Raw genomic sequence first — 18139 nt, 5'->3', positions numbered from 1 at the left:
GTGCATTTGGTCAGGGCCATGAGATTTGCTTTCGTTCAACTTTTCTGGAATTTTCCCTTTTTCCCGACTTTTTTTTTTATATACAAGAACACTATAGTCTATGTGATTTATTGAATTAAAATACTACTTAGAGGTTCGCATAAGACTTGTTGAAGTTCTTTTAATACTTTTGGGTGCATTTGGTCAGGGCCATGAGATTTGCTTTCGTTCAACTTTTCTGGATTTTCCCCTTTTTCCTGACTTTTTTTTTATATACTGTCCTTGCTCACCGTCGAACCCCTTTTTAAAAATATTAATTTACAAAACATCTGGCGGAAATGTCGCCATGGTTAACAGCGCATGCGTGGCTAATGCTACTTTCACTTTGACAACGTTATCTCGCGTTCGTCTGTTCAATTAAACAGATTGCTAATGACGAATTATAAGCAGAAGCTTTTAATTACTGGTGGTTTACTTGTAACGTAGAATGCAATGCAGTCAAACTGCATACGATTTGTATCTCATTGTGTTCGTAAGGCAGCCTCGCGTTTGATCCCGAACAGAATAAACACATGTTCTCGGAAAATGGCTAGTACAGACGTGGTAAGGTTCAACATCAACAACTATCTGCTTTCCTTTCGACCTGCAGCGGTCGTCCCCATCAGAATGTACATACCACAGGTGTTGTGGACACGAGTGAAGTACACTTTGGACCAGAGGGGCGAGATCAAAAACGGCAACTTTGCTGAAATTTGATTAAAAACCCTCCTTAAACTTTGAGTGGATTGCAACCAAATTTGGTGTGAAACGTCATTAGAGAGGCAAATCATATTTTATAGAAATGAGGTGTGACCTATGGATCCCAAGTGGCGGGGCCCCAAAAGGGGAACTGCTTTAATTATAATTATTCAATTGTCAGATGACAGTAAAGGGCCATATCTCTTGGTTTTTTTTCAATGATAATTTTTATCAGCCTGTCCATGCCATTGAATAATCATCACTTTAGAGGTGGATTCAATTAAATACCCCCTCCCCCAAGATCAGACCAGAACAAGGACGTTAAGCCCCATCAATCAATCGATCAAAGGTCAAAAGGACATGCAAGGAGAGAACATGCCATACTGCTTCTGTTTGGCATATATCGTCCTTGCTCACTTTTCAACCAGTTTCTTACAAACTTTGTAGACTTAACAAAGACATGAAATTGTACTTTTTCATTGGCATTTAGAGTTAGAAAATTAATCTTGCATTTCAATATATTTAATTACGAGATACTAAAATGCATTTCGATTTTGGCATAGGACAGGTGTTTACAGTATATTGTTCCATCCCATGGTACTCCTTTTTCAACCATTTCTGGTCAGATTTCCTTTTTTGTGACAGTCCGTGGTGATGCCTGTGTACAATGGTGACCAGTGGTTGGCAGAATCCCTACAGTCTGTGTGTGACCAGGAGTTTCAGGGCAGTCTGGAGATGTCTGTCTACAATGATGCCAGCACAGTGAGTACAGTGGAGTAAATCACTCTCCAGACTTATATCCATCATTTTTAGAGTAAGCATTAATTATGTATTATTTTATTTTGAAATACCTGCATATTTGAATTTCATCTAAAATTTCCTTTTATGTACTTGATTTAAAATGAAACAATAATGCATATTCAAAACATGTACAGTGTACTGTAATTCAGTACACATATGGTAATTAGCAGTCCCATTATCTAACCCAGGGTTTGTTTTTTAGGATAAGTCCATGGAACTCATAAAGGAATGGGCTGTCATCCTCAGGACCAAAGATATCAAAGTCACAATCACAGAAAACACTTCACAATCTCCAAGGGGAGGTAATGACAATATTGTTTTTGTATATTGTATAGGACCCATCGTCTGCTTCGGCCAGTTATAGTACATTAGTCACATTGTGATTGTGTATGTTGACAATCAACACAATAATTTACATAATACTTGCTTGTTTATACAATATAATAACCTCTCTGTGTATCAGATATGTGCCATGTTGCTCAAGGCTCCTTCCATTTGTACTAATTGTATGATGTTTGAATATGAATTCCGTATTCCTATGTTACAGTAGGTTTTGCCAAGAATCAAGCAGTACAAGCAAGCTCTGGCCGATTCCTTTGCTTCCTGGATGCTGTGAGTTTCTTGAATTAAGAAAATGTCTCCAAATGGACAGTGTGAATTGTTAAATACCAATAACTTTGATTAGTGCAACTTTGTTATTTTTTCTTTTAGTCACATGTATTTTACATTTTGTCTTTCTATTTTGTTTAGATTAAATTAATGTGGTAATTTGTATTGGTGACTAGAGATCCTTGTATTAAAGTTTTTAAAGAATGTTATTTTGATATTCAAATAGATAATATTCATGAAGAAATGTAGCTTATTTTTTCCAACAATGTGTGTTGTGAATAATTAGCTTGTCTCCCCATACATTAATTGTATTATCAAGTATGGTACAATATTTCACTCATGATATATTTATTTCAAATATTTTCAGAGGTTATTGACCACAAAATCTAATAGAATTTTTCTCCTCTGATTTGACAGGATGATGTAATGCATAAGGACCGAGTGGCCCGTCAGTTCCAGGCAGCACTCAGTCACCCCAAAAGTGTGAGTAGTTACAGTTATACAGTTTAACTGATACGTCCAACGGGTCTGTACTAAATCAGGTTTATTTGTGTATTCAATATATTTGTATAATTATGATAATAATTAGATTAATCATAACTACAACATAACTTATCAACCTATCAGTATCATAACACTCATTATACATGTAGAAACAAGAAAATGGATCCCTCCAATCTTAATAGTAATCACATTTGCCTGCCTGTCTGTCTATTTTTTTTATCTACACAATACCTTGAATACTAGATTGTCATCAAAGATATAATTTTAGATTTCAAATAAGCCAGAGAAAACTTTTTCACGAATATTTGCAACACTTGGGGTCAGTTTGCCTTATTGTTTTTTTTTTATATATATTTCAGATAGTGGGATCCAAGTTTCATCGTTTACCTGAGGGTTCCACACAGCGTTACACTAAGTGGGCCAACACAATATCTCAGAATCAACTGTACACTCAGGTAAATACCTGTACACTCAGGTAAATACCTGTACACTCAGGTAAATACCTGTACACTCGGGTATATACCTGTATATACACCATGCATACTGTATACTCCGGTACATACCTGTACACTCGGGTACATACCTGTATACCTATATACACCACTCATGAATACTGTACACTCAGGTACATACCTGTATACCTATATACACCACCATCATGAATACTGTACACACAGGTACATACCTGTATACATATATACACCACTCATGAATACTGTACACTCAGGTACATACCTGTATACCTATATACACCACCATCATGAATACTGTACACACAGGTACATACCTGTATACCTATATACACCACCATCATGAATACTGTACACACAGGTACATACCTGTATACATATATACACCACTCATGAATACTGTACACTCAGGTACATACCTGTATACCTATATACACCACCATCATGAATACTGTACACACAGGTACATACCTGTATACCTATATACCCCACTCATGAATACTGTACACTCAGGTACATACCTGTAATACCTATATACACCACTCATGAATACTGTACACTCAGGTACATACCTGTATACCTATATACACCACTCATGAATACTGTACACTTTAGTACATACCTGTATACCTATATACACCACTCATGAATACTGTACACTCACTACAGGTACATACCGGTATACCTATATACACCACTCATGAATACTGTACACTCAGGTACATACCTGTATACCTATATACACCACTCATGAATACTGTACACTCAGGTACATACCTGTATACCTATATACACCACTCATGAATACTGTACACTCAGGTACATACCGGTATACCTATATACACCACTCATGAATACTGTACACTCAGGTACATACCGGTATACCTATATACCCCACTCATGAATACTGTACACTCAGGTACATACCTGTATACCTATATACACCACTCATGAATACTGTACACTCAGGTACATACCTGTAATACCTACATTGTATATACACCATGCATAATGCACACTTGATGGTGCCATGTTTTTACTGCTCATTGACTTATTTTTGTATATTTCAGTTTTGTTTGTGTTGAAAAAATTTTATTCGTTTTGTTTTGTTATGGCGATTGTTTTGTTATTACATATTGAGTTTTCAGGCTGATCAGTAGATAAAATGGTAGACAGGTTGCTACTTCAGAAAGTTTTTCACGGATCTCGCTCAAATTTTATGTTTTCATATAGATGTGCAAGTGGAAAAGAGGGCAGAGGAGAAAAGTAGAGAAAATAAAGAAAAGTAGTAAAAGAAAAAATCAGTCTTGCACAGACAACATAAAGATCATTCAATGGTGGATGTCAAGATCCCTCTGTGGTCTTGTTATTTTCATGTCCTCATATAACGGGAGGGCCTGGGTGGCACTTTCAGCTTGCTGATTGTCACCATTTCTTCGGGACCTCTGCACATCACATCTTGTTATGTTTGACAATGTGTGCTAAATTATATGAGTGTCCTTTTCGATGACTGATCCAGAGAATGTGCAGATATTCTGGCATTAACTGTTATTGGCCATCTGAGAAAAGCACCCACTAATTTATGTTTTAGGATGAATATCTGAAATTATCATAGGTTTTGATTTAGAAAAATGTCAGCAATTCTTGTAATAAATACAACACCTTGATTTGACTTACTAGATGTATACCTCCCATGGACCCACAGTTCTGATGCCTACTTGGTTCTGCTCCAGAGATGTGTACAATAAAGTCGGGGGCTTTGACGAGGGAGGACAGGTAAGTTAGCATATTAAATATCTAATGAATAGCTGATTAAATATCTAATGAATAGCTGATTAAATATCTAATGAACAGCTGATTAAATATCTAATGAATAGCTTATTAAATATCTAATGAACAGCTTATTAAATATCTAATGAATAGCTTATTAAATATCTAATGAACAGCTTATTAAATATCTAATGAACAGCTTATTAAATATCTAATGAACAGCTTATTAAATATCTAATGAATAGCTTATTAAATATCTAATGAACAGCTTATTAAATAAGCTTTCTACATAGAATGTTCAGTATGCTAATGTTACAAGCTTATAATAAGAGTGGTGTCATGAGTTTAATTTGAAGTGGTGCTCATCCATTTGCATTAAATTTCTTGAGGATTAGTATAAATGTACAATGTATGCTTTGGCCCTATATCTGTGTGAATTATGCGTCTTCCAGATCAAACATATATCTTTTATTAGACACTCAGAAAAAATGGAATTATCTCATAAGTGTGGAAAATGGAAGACTATATAGTTCTACAACATGATTGTACTGAAGATGTATCCACAGATTGATTTTGTATTTATTATGGTCTTATTTATCATTGTACTGATTACTTTCTTCTGTTTGTAAAATCACCCTATTAATGGAGGAAATAATGAGAATAATTAATGTATATAAAGGGGTATAACTTTATAGTTAATGTATATAAAGGGGTATAACTTTATAGTTAATGTATATAAAGGATTATAACTTTATAATTAATGTATATAAAGGGGTATAACTTTATAGTTAATGTATATAAAGGGGTATAACTTTATAGTTAATGTATATAAAGGATTATAACTTTATAATTAATGTATATAAAGGGGTATAACTTTATAGTTAATGTATATAAAGGGGTATAACTTTATAGTTAATGTATATAAAGGGGTATAACTTTATAATTAATGTATATAAAGGGGTATAACTTTATAGTTAATGTATATAAAGGGGTATAACTTTATAGTTAATGTATATAAAGGATTATAACTTTATAATTAATGTATATAAAGGGGTATAACTTTATAGTTAATGTATATAAAGGGGTATAACTTTATAGTTAATGTATATAAAGGGGTATAACTTTATAGTTAATGTATATAAAGGGGTATAACTTTATAATTAATGTATATAAAGGGGTATAACTTTATAGTTAATGTATATAAAGGGGTATAACTTTATAATTAATGTATATAAAGGGGTATAACTTTATAGTTAATGTATATAAAGGGGTATAACTTTATAGTTAATGTATATAAAGGGGTATAACTTTATAGTTAATGTATATAAAGGGGTATAACTTTATAATTAATGTATATAAAGGGGTATAACTTTATAGTTAATGTATATAAAGGGGTATAACTTTATAGTTAATGTATATAAAGGGGTATAACTTTATAGTTAATGTATATAAAGGATTATAACTTTATAGTTAATGTATATAAAGGGGTATAACTTTATAATTAATGTATATAAAGGGGTATAACTTTATAGTTAATGTATATAAAGGGGTATAACTTTATAATTAATGTATATAAAGGGGTATAACTTTATAATTAATGTATATAAAGGATTATAACTTTATAGTTAATGTATATAAAGGGGTATAACTTTATAATTAATGTATATAAAGGGGTATAACTTTATAATTAATGTATATAAAGGGGTATAACTTTATAGTTAATGTATATAAAGGGGTATAACTTTATAGTTAATGTATATAAAGGGGTATAACTTTATAGTTAATGTATATAAAGGATTATAACTTTATAGTTAATGTATATAAAGGATTATAACTTTATAATTGATGTATATAAAGGGGTATAACTTTATAGTTAATGTATATAAAGGGGTATAACTTTATAGTTAATGTATATAAAGGGGTATAACTTTATAGTTAATGTATATAAAGGGGTATAACTTTATAGTTAATGTATATAAAGGGGTATAACTTTATAGTTAATGTATATAAAGGGGTATAACTTTATAGTTAATGTATATAAAGGGGTATAACTTTATAGTTGATGTATATAAAGGGGTATAACTTTATAGTTAATGTATATAAAGGGGTATAACTTTATAATTAATGTATATAAAGGGGTATAACTTTATAGTTAATGTATATAAAGGGGTATAACTTTATAGTTAATGTATATAAAGGGGTATAACTTTATAGTTAATGTATATAAAGGGGTATAACTTTATAATTAATGTATATAAAGGGGTATAACTTTATAGTTAATGTATATAAAGGGGTATAACTTTATAATTAATGTATATAAAGGATTATAACTTTATAATTAATGTATATAAAGGATTATAACTTTATAATTAATGTATATAAAGGATTATAACTTTATAATTAATGTATATAAAGGATTATAACTTTATAATTGATGTATATAAAGGATTATAACTTTATAGTTAATGTATATAAAGGATTATAACTTTATAATTGATGTATATAAAGGGGTATAACTTTATAGTTAATGTATATAAAGGGGTATAACTTTATAGTTAATGTATATAAAGGGGTATAACTTTATAGTTAATGTATATAAAGGGGTATAACTTTATAGTTAATGTATATAAAGGGGTATAACTTTATAGTTAATGTATATAAAGGGGTATAACTTTATAGTTAATGTATATAAAGGGGTATAACTTTATAGTTAATGTATATAAAGGATTATAACTTTATAGTTAATGTATATAAAGGGGTATAACTTTATAGTTAATGTATATAAAGGGGTATAACTTTATAGTTAATGTATATAAAGGGGTATAACTTTATAGTTAATGTATATAAAGGGGTATAACTTTATAGTTAATGTATATAAAGGGGTATAACTTTATAGTTAATGTATATAAAGGATTATAACTTTATAATTAATGTATATAAAGGGGTATAACTTTATAGTTAATGTATATAAAGGGGTATAACTTTATAGTTAATGTATATAAAGGGGTATAACTTTATAGTTAATGTATATAAAGGGGTATAACTTTATAGTTAATGTATATAAAGGGGTATAACTTTATAGTTAATGTATATAAAGGATTATAACTTTATAATTAATGTATATAAAGGGGTATAACTTTATAGTTAATGTATATAAAGGGGTATAACTTTATAGTTAATGTATATAAAGGGGTATAACTTTATAGTTAATGTATATAAAGGGGTATAACTTTATAGTTAATGTATATAAAGGGGTATAACTTTATAGTTAATGTATATAAAGGATTATAACTTTATAATTAATGTATATAAAGGGGTATAACTTTATAATTAATGTATATAAAGGGGTATAACTTTATAATTAATGTATATAAAGGGGTATAACTTTATAATTAATGTATATAAAGGGGTATAACTTTATAATTAATGTATATAAAGGGGTATAACTTTATAGTTAATGTATATAAAGGATTATAACTTTATAATTAATGTATATAAAGGGGTATAACTTTATAGTTAATGTATATAAAGGGGTATAACTTTATAGTTAATGTATATAAAGGATTATAACTTTATAATTAATGTATATAAAGGGGTATAACTTTATAATTAATGTATATAAAGGGGTATAACTTTATAATTAATGTATATAAAGGGGTATAACTTTATAATTAATGTATATAAAGGGGTATAACTTTATAATTAATGTATATAAAGGGGTATAACTTTATAGTTAATGTATATAAAGGGGTATAACTTTATAATTAATGTATATAAAGGGGTATAACTTTATAATTGATGTATATAAAGGATTATAACTTTTATCTTTTTTTTGTGAAATAAAGTATCTGTGATTGTGATCAACTGATGTTTGTATAAGTGAAATGTAGGATGTTTACTTCGAGAGAGATTAAGTTCACAAGTGAAAACTCAAGCACAGGCAGGAAAGATTGTTTCTATTGGGCCTCTTGTATATATTAGGTTTAAACAATACACTAAACATGCAGTAAACAATATAGTTAAAGTTTGTGTTAATTAGCTTCCTTTGTTTAGGGAGTGCCTGAAGACCTGATATTTTTCTACCGTCACCTTGAGTTTGGTGGTGGACTTTTTCGTGTTGATGAGGATCTTGTTATGTACAGATACCATCCACAGGCCACAACCTTCTCTATCCACACGTATGTCAATAACAGCTTCAATATCAATAGTACAACTATTAGATAGTTTCTGAGTTCTAACACGACTCCATGTGTTTTTATTGATATTGTGTGGATAAATGCAAAGTGACATGGCACAAATTTCCAACATAGTCATATATAACACAAGGTATACCTAAATTGTGCTTGACAACATAATTGTACCTCACACATTGCCTAAACACATCTGTCCAATATATGACCTATCGTCTTTGTTATACAGAGACACAATCTGGGAGCACCGCATTGCGGCAATCCAGGACCAGGTCCTCAGTAAATGGTCCTCATTTACCATCTGGAATGCTGGCAAGCAAGGCCGCAAATTGTACCGCAGCTTATCCAGGGAAAACCAGAAAAAGGTTGGAAGTGATACACTAATATAGTTAAACCCATCTGGCCAGGAAGGTTGACGGAGACATTTTTACATACAAGTTATACACAAATTCAAGGTTACATTAATGAGTTAAGATGTAATTACTGTAATCACTGTCATTAGACACACAATCAAAAACACTTAATCGTGTAAGATACATGGAGTTTATAAAAAAATGCACATTTTACTTCAGTAGAAAAATATGTGGTTGAGATACTGGTTTCTGTCTCTTCAAGGTGGCAATGTTCTGTGATGTTGATGAGAAGAAGTTGAAAAGAGGAGTTTATATCTTTGAGGAATCAAAGGTAAGTAATCTCAACATGAGGAAGGCAACATGGCTAATACTCTTAAGGACTCCTGGGCTTCACTACAGGAAGTTTCAGGTTGACCTGGTTGAATACTTGTTTGTACATTGTATCTATGGGTGCATTCTGATAAGTATTGACAATTGACAATCTACTAAATACAGTTTATGTTCAGTTATTGATGATTATCTTTTCAGCATCTTCAAACTTTGTTTTGTTTTTGACAGGAGAAACCAAAGCCAACTGTTCCCATTGTGCACTTTAGCAAGGCTACAAAGCCCATTCTCATCTGCGTAAAATTGGTACGTGTTTAAAAGAATACAATTCATTACATATAAAAGTAGAATATTTTCTATGTAATTGATAGTACCTGTTATTTATTTTGTCCTTTTGGACGCCCAAATATGTGGCTCGAGGTTAGAAACAGTTACCACAAACAAGCACAATAATTGAGGTTTTATGCATGGTATATTAAGGTGAAAAATACAAACAGCTCCTTATGGAGTTGGTGTGCAGATAATCAATCTTAAGTATAAACCCTTTGTGTTGTAGGACATGACTGAAGGTAAGCTGGAGGAAAATATCAAAACTCTCAACCTGATAGAAGGGGTAGACTTCTTCCACTTCAACTGAGATTTCTGAACAGTGGAGAAATCTTTTAACTGTTTCCAACAGTGGAGAAATCTTTTAACTGATGATAACTTCAAACAGGGGAGAAATTAAGAACATCACAAGTTGACACAACATGGGTTATAGAGCCTAGAGATTTAATGATGAAGAACATCACAATAAATGGGTCATGGAACCGACAGACTGGCCCGCTTACATCACAATAAATAGCTCATGGAACTGTGACAGACTGGCCCCTTACATCACAATAAATGGGTCATGGAACTGTGACAGACTGGCCCCTTACATCACAATAAATGGGTCATGGAACTGTGTCAGACTGGCTCGCTTACATCACAATGAATGGTTTATGGAACTGTGACAGACCGGCCTGCTTACATCACAATAAATGGTTCATGGAACTGCGACAGACTGGCCCGCTTACATCACAATAAATGGTTCATAGAACTGTGACAGACCGGCCCGCTTACATCACAATAAATGATTCATGGAACTGCGACAGACTGGCCCCTTACATCACAATAAATGGCTCATGGAACTGTGACAGACTGGCCCCTTACATCACAATAAATGGTTCATGGAACTGTGACAGACTGGCCCGCTTACATCGCAATAAATGGCTCATGGAACTGTGACAGACTGGCCTGCTTACATCACAATAAATGGTTCATGGAACTGTGACAGACCGGCCCGCTTACATCATAATACATGGCTCATGGAACTGTGACAAACCGGCCCGCTTACATCACAATAAATGGCTCATGGAACTGTGACAGACCGGCCCGCTTACATCACAATAAATTGCTCATGGAACTGTGACAGACTGGCCCCTTACATCACAATAAATGGCTCATGGAACTGACAGACCGGCCCGCTTACATCACAATAAATGGCTCGTGGAACTGTGACAAACTGGCCCGCTTACATCACAATAAATTGCTCGTGGAACTGTGACAGACTGCCCCGCTTACATCACAATAAATGGCTCGTGGAACTGTGACAGACTGGCCCGCTTACATCACAATAAATGGCTCGTGGAACTGTGACAGACTGCCCCGCTTACATCACAATAAATGGCTCATGGAACTGTGACAGACTGGCCCGCTTACATCACAATAAATTGCTCATTGAACTGTGACAGACTGCCCTGCTTACATCACAATAAATTGCTCATTGAACTGTGACAGACCGGCCCCGCTTACATCACAATAAATTGCTCATGGAACTGTGACAGACTGCCCCGCTTACATCACAATAAATGGCTCGTGGAACTGTGACAGACTGGCCCGCTTACATCACAATAAATTGCTCGTGGAACTGTGACAGACTGCCCCGCTTACATCACAATAAATGGCTCATGGAACTGTGACAGACTGGCCCGCTTACATCACAATAAATTGCTCATTGAACTGTGACAGACTGCCCTGCTTACATCACAATAAATTGCTCATGGAACTGTGACAGACTGCCCCGCTTACATCACAATAAATTGCTCATGGAACTGTGACAGACTGGCCCCCTTACATCACAATAAATGGGTCATTGAACTGTGACAGACTGGCCCCTTACATCACAATAAATGGCTCATTGAACTGTGACAGACCGGCCCGCTTACATCACAATAAATGAGTCATTGAACTGTGACAGACCGGCCCGCTTACATCACAATAAATGGCTCATTGAACTGTGACAGACTGGCCCCTTACATCACAATAAATGGCTCATGGAACTGACAGACCGGCCTGCTTACATCACAATAAATGGCTCGTGGAACTGTGACAAACTGGCCCGCTTACATCACAATAAATTGCTCATGGAACTGACAGACCGGCCCGCTTACATCACAATAAATGGCTCATGGAACTGTGACAGACTGGCCCCCTTACATTACAATAAATGGTTCATGGAACCAACAGGCTGGCCTGTATAGATCACAATTAGTGGCTCATGAAAATGTAAGATTGGACCATGTACATCACAATGCACGGATAATTGAATTGACTTCTATATCAGCCACCGTCTTCTGTCAAACCTTCACCATCTGATAGAGTGAAACAAAGGGAAGTAACTGATAGATCAATAGTATATTATGTACATCACGATAAGCGTTGTGGTATGAAAGTCTCTCGAGTAGAAAGTATATTTTGTCTACCCAGAATAATTAAGTGGTGTATATTTCGTCTACCCAGAATAAGGGGTGTGTTTCACGAACGTTTTAATAAACAGTCTAATTGTGAAATAATGTGACTCTGGATCTGTTACTTGATACACAATGGTCTCACTGCATCAACAGTGGCACAATAGCCAAATAGTGTCAACTCGTATGTGTGGAAGGTTTGTGTGCTTTGGTAGTTCCTTCACGATCAGTACCAGTATCAAATTAAATGATTTCATAGAAATTGAAGGTTAGTTTAAATATACTTAAAACTATGTCACTTTCAAATTTTATGTCATTTCTATGAAAATCCATTTAATTATTTATTAGGTCACACCGATGTGAAGTTATGTGAGAGAAATAAATTCCCAAGAGTAGATGATGCTGAACAGAATGATCACAATGGTGTGATTACTAATGGGATCATTTAGGCTGGAAACTTGGGTATAGCACTCGTGCTTGCTCATAACCAGTGAGCTAAAATCAACATGCCTAATTAGATAGAGAAATAAAAATCCCAAACACCTGGTTCTGTGCCATGTTTTTATTGTTTCTAGAATTGGTCGATATAGGCACTGTTCTGATCAAATGTAATCTCTACATATTCATCAACAGAAATCAACTATCTAGTACATGATGTACTCAAATTATTACATTTGACAAATCACTTCATGCAGGACTCTCAAATCTGATAACTTTTAATTCAAAAGATTATGGGATAGTAATAATATAGTACACCAAACATCAGAACACTGGACATTCAAACTTTCAATTATCCTCACTCTTGTTGCATCTCGCAAATAATTACATTACTTTATTGTTTTGTAATCATATATCCAAACATCTATAGACTATTATAGAACAGCTGGCCCTGGACAGTTTGGATATGCAGTGTTCTACTATCCACGAACAAAAAAATACATCCAACACGGCTTTTAACTTTTCATGCGTGTCAAAATTTACATATTGTCATGATGTAGTAAATTATAATTATTCATCAAAATGATAAAGTACTGTAAATAAAATGTGGGGTTTAATGTTTCAACTGACCAGACTACAGGATTCCTTACCTGTGTCAGCATGGTCAGTTGTGTACAAAGAGTGTACCAGTAACTCCCACCACCAGTTAACTTGGACAAATTCTCATATGGAATATATTCTTATGTGCTTCCATAAATTACGATGATTAAGCTGGCCATTCTTTAAGCTTCCATTATAATGTTAAGACTATGTTGTGACCACATCACTATAAATCATGTATCATATAAACATAATTAACAGCTGGCCATTCTTTAAGCTTCCATTATAATGTTAAGACTATGTTGTGACCACATCACTATAAATCATGTATCATATAAACATAATTAACATTCACTTTAATATTTTCTGATGAAAATATAAGTTCAGTTTGTACAATGTACATTTATCTAAATGTAATTAGAATTTAATTTCCATTGAACCATTTTATGTTTATCTATAAAAGCTATTAAATCTAGCTGTAGATGTAAAAGACATACGGAGATCAGCAAAATATTGCGGACACTACCAAATAATGGTAATGGTGAACATGGTTGATACACAGTACTATCATTGTAGTTTACTGATGATTAGTAACATATCAAAGTCATGGTATCTTCTTTCCCATTACAGTGATATCCTTACTAGAATGTAATTACAATACATACCACAACATGGTATTCCACTCATTACAAACTGATATCATGTATCACGTTGTAAAGGACATTCACCTTTCAAACTAAATGCTCATCTGAACAGATACACTGCTGGTCAAATAAATTGCCCTGAATTATTCAAACTAACTGATACCAAATATATGGTACTTACATATGTGTAGTGGCAAGCCCCTATTGGTACAGATATGATTTAAGACCACAGCTCTGCTATTTCCAGCATAACATCTAGTGTTGCCAGATCCATTGGATGGTACATGTATCTGCATGCATGCATAGTAATATTTAGAGATGTTACTCTATACCTACAAAAGTCTTCTCCCAGAAAAAAAAATTATGCATGAAATCTGAAAGTATTCAAAATTCACTGACAACTTAACCACCAGGCTATTCTCATTAATTACCAACCAAAGATACATGTACACTAATACTTATCATGGGATAATGTCCTAATTAATCTACCACAGGTAAACATCATTATTTACCTATCACAGGTAAAATGTCAAAATGTGCCACAGGTAAATGCTATATTAATCCTGTTCTTAATGGTCATGTATTATATAACTACCACAGGTAACGTCATTTTATACCATCACAGGTAACTGTCCTGTATTACAAACCTACCACAGGTAAAATATAACTACATGTATTAACTTACCACAGGTAAAAGTCATTATTTACGTACCACAGGTTTAAGGCATTATTTACCTACCATAGGTAAACGTCATTATTTACCTACCACAGGTAAACGTCATTATTTACATACCATAGGTAAACGTCATTATTTATCTACCACTGGTAACCGTCATTATTTACCTATCACAGGTAAACGTCATTATTTACCTACCACAGGTAAACGTCATTATTTACATACCATAGGTTAAAGTCATTATTTACCTACCACAGGTAAACGTCATTATTTACCTACCACAGGTTAAAGTCATTATTTACCTATCACAGGTAAACGTCATTATCTACCTACCACAGGTAAAAGTCGTTATTTACGTACCACAGGTTTAAGTCATTATTTACCTACCACAGGTAAACGTCATTATTTACCTACCATTATAGGTAAATGTCATTATTTACTTACCATTGGTTAAAGTCATTATTTACCTTACCATAGGTAAATGTCATTATTTACCTACCACAGGTAAACGTCATTATTTACTTACCATTGGTTAAAGTCATTATTTACCTTACCATAGGTAAATGTCATTATTTACCTACCACTGTGACAGCTTTAAGTCATTATTCACCTACCATTGGTTAAAGTCATGATTTGTGTACCACAGGTTAAAGTCAATATTTACCTACCACAGGTAAATGGTACTCTTATAAAATAGAATGACATGTAAATGACAGTATTTATCTATTATGCACTGCCACTTAAATGTCATTATTTACCTACTACAGGTAAATGTTCTTATTCCATTTTTACTACCAAGGGTACAAGCTATTTCTTACCAGCCATAGGTAAATCTCATTACCTATACAGGTACCGATTATTTACACACAAACAGGTAAATCTCATTATTACCTATATAGGTACAGATTATTTACACAAACAGGTAAATCTCATTATTACCTATATAGGTACAGATTATTTACACAAACAGGTAAATCTCATTACCTATACAGGTACAGATTATTTACACAAACAGGTAAATCTCGCTAAAGGTAAAAAGGTTTACCCAACAAAGATTTCAGTGTTAATCTACCTATTATAGGTAAGGTCATAACTTCATGTACACTTTACATCTGTGGACTTTTAAGCCACATAACTATAGTGTGTTCTTGAATAAGATTCTATGTCTGACTTATTAATTCATCACAGATATTGAAAATGTCCACGTGCCCTGATATAAAGTACTAGGATTACTTAGTGTATAGTTGTCTTACAATCCTGTATTAACTACGCAGTATAATTGTAAATAAAATTATACCATATATTTTTATGATTACTAGAATCTTATCAAATAAGAAATTGTGAATTTTGTAATCCTGTTACATCAACGCCCCAGCTAAATGTTGAGATCCAGATAATGAAAGTACTTATCTGGATGTTGAAAGTATATACATTTTAAGATTCTTAAGAGGTCAAGGACATAGCCATGATATATAACACTTCACACTCAAGATATCCAAATATATCTAGTGATGTTAAATTTCTACACAATCATGTAGCCCTATTGAACCTGTGTCACTCACTCGTCATTAATCAGATGTATCAATTATACTGTTTATAATTTTATATACATCAACATCAATTATACTGTTTATAATTTTATATACATCAACATCAATTATACTGTTTATAATTGTATATACATCAACTACCATCACATTTTTAGTCAGCTGGATGTTTGATATCACTATGAAATGAGTCAAAGAGAGCCTTATTACAGTTAAAAGCAAGTTGAAATTACACTAATTTTGGTTTATTTTGCATTCATTTGTCCATGTCGCCCTCTATACATAGGGGGGTGAGGAAACCTCCATAGGATTGTCAAATCGAGCTGCAATGCGTTGTTTGCGTGGTGACTTGCGAGGAGACCCCTGGGAAATATCACTCAGAGTGCTGGTGTCGGATTTAACAGAACTTGTATCTAGAGGGGGTTCCTGTCGAAATATGTTATCATAGCAGGTTGTATCAGTCAATGATTTGATTGTTTTCTCCTTTGGCAGACATTTTGGTAACACAATTTTGTGTTTTACAACTGTATCCATAGTGTTGCTATTTTCTTTGGTTTCCGATTTCTCCACCTCTTTCTTATTGTCTGTTGACTTTTTAAGCACTGTCACTGGAACTAATGCCAGAACTTGTTTACCAGGGCTACAAGTCAAAACAGGCAGAACTTGTTTACCAGGGCTACAGGTCAAAACAGGCAGAACTTGTTTACCAGGGCTACAGGTCAAAACAGGCAGAACTTGTTTACCAGGGCTACAGGTCAAAACAGGCAGATTTTCTTCAGACTTCACAGAAGTGTTCACTTCAGTAGTGGATAACTGACCAGTAGACACTTGAGTAATGGGTATTTGAGTGGTGAACACTTGTGTAGTGGACACTTGACCAGTGGATACTTGATTGAAAGATTCTGTAGCAGACACCAGATTGAGTGTGTTTAGACTGGACACTGTCTTCACATCCGTCTGACAAGTCTGACTTCCAGAGGATTGTACCTGACCTGGACTAGAGACAGCTGGAGAGGAAACTTTCAATATTTCTGAAGATGTCGGAACCTTGGTTTGATCTACTGTAATGTTACTGGTACACACTTCCCTGTACTCCCTACCCCTTACTGGGCCTGCTCCATCCACTTCCTGCCTTGTCTGGCTTTCTTGTCTTGAGAAAACCTCCATCATTTCAATGAGTTGTGAATCACTAGCCTTCCACCAACCCTGCTCATCAGCTATCTCAACCTTGTTGACCTCTGTCTGGCCTTGCCCTCCGACCTTGAGGATATGGGGTGTGGCAGCCCTGTCCAGGTGTGGTGTAGATCCTCTAGAGGCGGGAGGTGGTGGACGAGAAATCAGACACTGAGCAGCAAAGTTGAGAAGCTCTGAGGTCGGTGTCCGACACAATGGAGTCTTCTGTCCACGCTTTTCATTCTCTGTCAGAGTCCAAATCTTCTCCTGCATATCTACAATTATCAGTTTAAAAAACTAAGAAAATGAAATTAGTTGACTATATCAAATATGTTTAATTGGAATGAGTCAGCCAAGAAAAGGAATTATTATACTAACTTAAAAGTTGGGTAGACATTTATTAAAAACACAACATATTAAAAACAAAAAAATTCACTAAAATTGCAAAGTAGCCTTTTAACATGTTTCTTATGATGACGTTATATGTCAACTAGATTCTCAATATATAGCCTTCAAACAGAGTGTTTACATTCATATATATTTAGGATA

The 18139-nt window shown here is 33.7% G+C and overlaps 2 protein-coding genes across 4 annotated transcripts in view; one reads left to right on the top strand and one right to left on the bottom strand.

Moving 5' to 3' along the window:
* The first annotated feature begins 342 nt into the window (after positions 1-342).
* On the top strand, positions 343-13058 carry LOC117324604 (UDP-GlcNAc:betaGal beta-1,3-N-acetylglucosaminyltransferase-like protein 1). The gene is made up of 12 exons (XM_033880529.1): positions 343-582; positions 1363-1479; positions 1721-1820; positions 2066-2130; positions 2545-2610; positions 2991-3086; positions 4782-4877; positions 8925-9049; positions 9291-9426; positions 9677-9745; positions 9973-10047; positions 10298-13058. Exons 1-12 carry the CDS (start codon positions 472-474, stop codon positions 10376-10378), a joined length of 1137 nt encoding a protein of 378 aa, XP_033736420.1. The 5' UTR covers positions 343-471; the 3' UTR covers positions 10379-13058.
* Position 13059: 1 nt separating this feature from the next.
* LOC117324543 (meiosis regulator and mRNA stability factor 1-like) overlaps positions 13060-18139 on the bottom strand; it is a 54601-nt gene continuing 49521 nt past the window's right edge. Inside the window, exons 24-25 of one of the 3 annotated variants that reach the window (XR_004532020.1) lie at positions 15448-17865; positions 13060-15365 (exon numbers count right to left, since the gene is read on the bottom strand). Coding sequence is in view for 2 of the 3 variants with exons in the window: in XM_033880458.1 (XP_033736349.1) it covers positions 16694-17865 (1172 nt within the window). In the remaining variant the exon portion in view is untranslated. Of the gene's footprint in view, positions 17866-18139 lie in introns of all 3 variants that reach the window. The other 2 variants (XM_033880469.1, XM_033880458.1) reach the window with 2 other exon arrangements.

This window comes from Pecten maximus, chromosome 1 (assembly GCF_902652985.1).
Source record: "Pecten maximus chromosome 1, xPecMax1.1, whole genome shotgun sequence".
In the NCBI taxonomy this organism is placed as follows: Eukaryota; Metazoa; Mollusca; class Bivalvia; order Pectinida; family Pectinidae; genus Pecten; species Pecten maximus.
The sequence above is the reverse complement of the archived record's forward strand: the minus strand, read 5'-3'. Positions and strand labels throughout refer to the sequence as shown.

Coding starts and splice junctions, on each gene's coding strand:
- LOC117324604 (XM_033880529.1), top strand. CDS start 472: ATGCAGTCAAACTGCATACGATTTGTATCTCATTGTGTTCGTAAGGCA. Junction 2,131..2,544: donor TCCTTTGCTTCCTGGATGCT/GTGAGTTTCTTG, acceptor CTGATTTGACAG/GATGATGTAATGCATAAGGA. Junction 10,048..10,297: donor TTCTCATCTGCGTAAAATTG/GTACGTGTTTAA, acceptor TTTGTGTTGTAG/GACATGACTGAAGGTAAGCT.